The sequence below is a fragment of the Eurypyga helias genome, unplaced genomic scaffold (genome assembly GCF_000690775.1).
Source record: "Eurypyga helias isolate BGI_N326 unplaced genomic scaffold, ASM69077v1 scaffold1699, whole genome shotgun sequence".
In the NCBI taxonomy this organism is placed as follows: domain Eukaryota; kingdom Metazoa; phylum Chordata; class Aves; order Eurypygiformes; family Eurypygidae; genus Eurypyga; species Eurypyga helias.
The window spans coordinates 1826-7308 of record NW_010269905.1 but is presented as its reverse complement, the minus strand read 5'-3'; the positions used below and the strand labels follow the sequence as shown (position 1 = coordinate 7308).

The 5483-nt window shown below is 44.6% G+C and overlaps 1 protein-coding gene across 1 annotated transcript; it reads right to left on the bottom strand.

Moving 5' to 3' along the window:
• Window positions 1–2696: 2696 nt before the first annotated feature.
• LOC104514512 (ferritin light chain-like) lies at window positions 2697–4968 on the bottom strand (the record flags this gene model as incomplete). The annotated part of the gene is made up of 2 exons (XM_010158229.1): window positions 2697–3534; window positions 4822–4968. Coding segments are annotated over 2 exons (651 nt in total), but the record flags the coding sequence as incomplete, so codon positions are not given.
• Window positions 4969–5483: the final 515 nt, after the last annotated feature.

Here is a 5483-nt window from a genome sequence, read left to right as displayed (position 1 = left end):
GTACTACTTATTCCCAAAGATGGCTTTGTCCAGAAAGATGTTGCCTTGTTCCGTAGGGCCTGGAAAAAAAAAGTCCTTGCAAAGACCAAATCCTGAGGTGCTCTTCTCAATTGTGTGTGGCCACAGTAAGACAAAGGACAGCACGATCTCCACCTGGAGACTCACCCCACGAGCAGGCGGCAGCAAGGCCCCTTCCCGTGCAGCCTCACGTAGTGCAGATGGCAGGCATTCAGAAGCATGCCGTTGTCAATACCTGCCTGGAAGCCTCTGTGGCTGTAACTCATCGTTTCAGTAGAGATTACGTCTCTACTCCACAGCTTCCACCTGGGATGCTGTATTCAAGGGACTGGTGCTGCTATAGCTGTTCTGAGCTGCCCCGGATCGCGTGTTTGGACATAGCTTTGGAAGTACAGACACAGGCGTGTGTGTGAACAAGCATTCAGCAGAGTGAAGTTGCTCTAAGTGGTGTTGCCCTCATACCTGTTCCTCACTCATCCTTCATCTCCTTTTTTTCAGGGCGTGACTGAAAAGGAAGCTGGGAAGGCAGGGGCAGAGTGTAGTGCCTATGCTGAGAAGTGTGGACAGGCTCATCCTATAGACAGCAGTCAGGTATTGTTAACAAAGTTTGAGATCATATTCACACACATATTATGTCTCCTTTCAGCACACAAAGAGCTTGTTATCTACACTGACTGACTTCTCTCTTCTTTTTCAGAGACTAAGCACTGGGAAAATTGCTGGTTGTGAGTTTATCTAAAATGAACAGAATTGTCTCTTCAGCTGGAGGGCCCAGAATGTGCTGTGGAAAAAGGAGAGAGACAGACCTAGAGTCTGAGGTGGTGTGGATACGCTTGGCTATGAAGATGAGTATGAGAAGAGTCTCTGAGAAACAGATGTGGCAGAATTTCGGGAAAAAAGACGAGGCAAGTGTCTTGTTTTGAAAAAATACAAACGTTGGGCTCTTTGTTGTGCTGGAATTCACTAAAGACAGTCTTAAGTGCTGGAAGCCGTGGAGGAGGCTGTACCTACACTTCAGAAGGTCACCAACTCTTAAGCAGAGGCCGTTGTAGAAGTAAGCCAGACATTACCAGCAGTATTTGAGCTGGTTTTACATGGCACTAGTTTGTAGTTCGGTTAGCAGCTTTGCTCTTCATACTCAGCCGTATTTTAGTACCGGGAGGGATGGATTCCATTGCTCTTACTCATGTTGAGTTGCAGTCAGTGGAACTAATTGTTGGATAAGGTATGCTCAGCATGAGGATGGGTGATGGAATCCAGCCCAGATGGAAATATCTTTTAAAGTGCTGCTGCACTAGAGAGCAGCCATCTCAACGTAGGCAAATCTTGCATGTGGCTAGGAGTGCTTCAAGCCCTTCTTGTGACACGTTGCGGCGTTTTTACAGATGAATACAGGGGCTGTTTTAAAGGGACTTCGCCCCCAGATTTGAATCCTATCAATGGGAGGATTAAGAAAATGTCTGCATTGTGACTGTCTGTCTGTGTTACACCACCAACAGAAAGTAGATGGTTGGTTGGCGTGTTTTTTTTTCCTTCAGAAACGGCTAATTAACTGCAGCAGTGTGTAAAAGTCAGTTTACTGAAAATGTTTCGTTGTGCAGTGTTCTTACCTTAATGCAGTTTTCTGACATTTATTTCCATTGCGTGGTCTACTCTTCCATCTTGTGCAACTTTCTCAGCCACAGGAAAGTACCGGTGCAGTTTTGTGTAAATACACAGTCTCGTGGAGAAGAATGCTAGCATGCCTGTGTGGTGAACTGAGGAATACAGTGTGGATGCAAAGTGCCATTTTTTATTTATTCCAAGCATAATAGGAATATCTGATAGTATTACATAAAAGTGTAAGAGTCTTTCAATGAAGCAAACCCCAACTGCATAAAAGATATTGTGTGTCATGACAAAACCCCCGAGCTGCAGCCAGCTGGTCTAGGCAGTTGCTCTTCTCAGGTGACCTTGGTAGCCAGTGTAGAGAAGGGGCACTGCTGCAGGAGATGAATGGAAGGAGTTTGGACACCTCTGAACTTCAGCCAAGCTGGCTAAAGTCAAGGTCTTAGGTGTGGTGGTGCTAATAGCCCCCCTAACTGAATACTGCCCTAACTGAAATGCAGAACTAATGAGTGGCCACTCTTCACGATGTGATTCTAGTTGCGTGCTGCGTTTTCACCAGGGGCTTATTCCCCTCCTGACAGCCAAGATGGGGAATACATGAAATAGCAGTAGTACCATAGTAATACCAGCACTGAGTCAGCTGAAACGGGTCTGTATGGTAACTAAAGCAACCATCCTAAGTTAGGTAATGAGACCCCTAATTTATCTCTCATCTGCTTTCTGAGCATGAGAAAAGCCAACTAGGCAAATAACTGTGGAGAAAACCAGCACACTGTCTTATTCCCACTGCTGAGGAAATGTTTGCATTCTTCATCCTGGAAAAGTATACCACTAGAAATAGCTGGGCGAAAAGTAGATGGATTAGACTACTTATTTAAATTGCTACTATGATAGAAAGAAGACAAGAAAACTTTGTTTAAACACAAGTCTTAAAAAAGCTCATTATGTTAGTATACTTGTTAGTAATGTAAAATGTTAGTAATATAAAATATCTAATAATATAAAACTAAATCTTTGAGTTTTCTATCACCCAAGTCTCCTTGTACTGAAGTTGTTGGGTTTTTTTAAATATAAAAGTCATATATACTGTTAAAATAATTTGCAGTACGTAATCCTATTAATCATTTAAGACAGAAGAGAGGCTTAAAAGCTTTTGGCTTCTAGGAATTGCATAGATGAAAGTGCAACTAATGCCAACAACCAAGGTAATTAGCAACTTCGCTATCATTTTGACAAAATAAAGGTACTGGCTAGATTTTAAGCTGTGGCTCAACAGAGGACAAGGGGACAGGGTGTAGAGCAGGAGGAGCAATACAGCATCATGTCCCCCGAGTTCTGGTCTCAAGGCCACCCTCCATAGAGGTCTGCTGTAGGAGCTGCCCTGTAGCTCCTGCAGCCACAGCATTAAAGTCCCTCCCTGCCCTGCTTCCCTTTTGCTGCTGTCCCATCACTGCACTGTGGCAGCGTGGCAGTGCAGTGGATGGTTGCATATATTGGCCCTATGCCGTTTCTGTGCTGGGAAGATTCTCTCTGGGGTCGCTTCAGACCCTCTGCAGCTCCTGTATGCTGCTGGAGAGGTGGGCAGGGGCTGCAGTGCTGACTAGACTCTGGCTCTATGCCTGTTCTGAACTCTTTCTGCAACCGGTCCATAAAGTAATCTCCAAGACTATTTCTGCCATCTTGGGAGCAGTCAAGCCTGCGAGCATTGGTCAGCAGATCTCCCATCAGCTTGATCTTCCAGATTTTGGGTCTGATAAATTGTTTCTTGATAGTGCTTGCGCTGTGAGGGTCTGCATTTTCAATACTCAGGGCATAAAGCTCTTCAAAATACCGTATCATAGTCTTCCACTGTACCATTGCTAATTCCAGGGCTTTCATCAGACCAACTGCATACTCAGTGTTTGGTTTCTAAAAACAAAGACAGGATTACATTTATTCAGAACAGCTCAACTATATTCATTGATGGTTTTCTGCAACTTACCTGGCACTCTGAAAAAGATGTGCTAGGATATTGCAATAAGTCCTTCTAGTTTGGAGCATTTGGGTGTTTTTTTTGAGTTGTATGGGTGTAAACATAGAGAAGCACCAGAACCCAGGCACTTTTTCAAGGAACAGAGATGTAGATAGCAGCAGCTACGCCAGAGGAACATTCTTACTCCAGGAAATCCTATCACAGAATGGTTAGGGTTGGAAGGGACCTTAAAGACCATCCAGTCCCACCACTCTGGGGCAGGGACACCTTCCACTAGACCAGGTTGCTCCAAGCCTCATCCAGCCTGGCCCTGAAGACATCAAGGGATGGGGCATCCACAGCTTCTCTGGGCAACCTGTTCCAGTGCCTCCCCACCCTCTCCAGGAAGAACTCTGTCCTAACATCCAATCCAAATCTACCTGTTTCAGTTTAAAATCGTTACCCCTCATCCTATCACTAGACTCCCTGATCGACTGTCCATCGACAGTCCCTCCCCAACTTTCCTGTAGGCCCCTTCAAGTGCTCGAAGGCTGCTAATAAGGTCTTCCCGGATCCAACTGAACATTTAGAAAGCTTTTTAAGATGGCCTTTGTATTTTTACTTTCTACAGCTTAACAACTGCTGTGATAAGCCAAAGAGCAGCATTCTGTATTAACTACTTACAGAATACTAATTTGGTAGAGGATAATCAGCCCCCCGTCTTTAACAAATGAGATGGGTTTTCTTCCTGATAACTTTATTCCTTTCTAGCCGTGCAAGCCTGAGACATATCTCTAGCCTGAGCTGTGCTTCCGCAGATCAGCTACTGCCCCAAGCTGGATGTTTCTCCTACCTCCTTCCTTACACCTTTTGTAGGTGTTAATGACTTCTAGGCGTCTATTTGGTTTCAGTGTGAAGGAGACAAGTGGGCTGCCTCAGCAAAGTTTAAGAAGAGTCATTATCCATTACAGCACTCTGGAAGCAGCAGCGTCCAGCTGAGTGGAAAAAAAAAGGGGGACCACTGTTTTGGGCTAGAAAGCAACCATGTAGACTTAGGACTGTATGTGTGACAGTTTCCAGACATCACAACCAAGAACAAAACTATGTACACTAATATGACAGGGAATTTATATCTGGAAAACCAACAGCGGATGAACGCAGAGATCTGAAGCGCCAACAAGATAATGCAAGAAGCTAGTTGCTGTGGGTTGCAACTGCTCGAAAGCGTGTTGTCTGCTACCCACCTGGATGGTTTTAGAACAGTAATGGCCTCCTCTTTCTTGCTGATACTTCATCAAAGCCTCTGCAGCTTTTCTCTCCTCCAGAGCTTGATGCAAGAAGAACTTTGAAACATTTGGTAGAGCCACATGAGACTGATCAAAGTGTTCACCCTATGCGCACAAAAAAAACAGGCGTTAAGATTTGCTGGAGGGGGGACTCGCAGCAGAACATGGCTTTATCAGAACTCGGTTTCTTCCAGTGGAAGCTGTTCTACCAGCACAATTACTTTGAAGACCTTAATCCATACTGCTGCAGTAAATGAAGTACGTGGTTGCAGTCTTCAATGAAAAATTCCTGTACTTCTGCTAGAGCTCCTTCTGTCCTTCAACACTGGGCAGCTAACTGTAGAACTGATGTTCTCTCAGCAGCAGTCAGAGATCCTCTGAATATCTTAATTATGAGTGGTTGGGGGCAGGGGGAAGGGGTGCTGTGATTTGTTTTTTGCTGCTGTTATGTTTTGTACGGGGGATTTGTTTTGGTTTTTTTAAACTGTTCCAGCACAGGGGATGTAAGATTTATTCCTTCAGGCCAGCATTCCAGTGAAAAGTTAGTTTTCAAAGGTATGAGAAAGAGGAGTCAAATGCCAGAAAGAACAAGCACAACTTTGCATCTATTTATCAGCTTC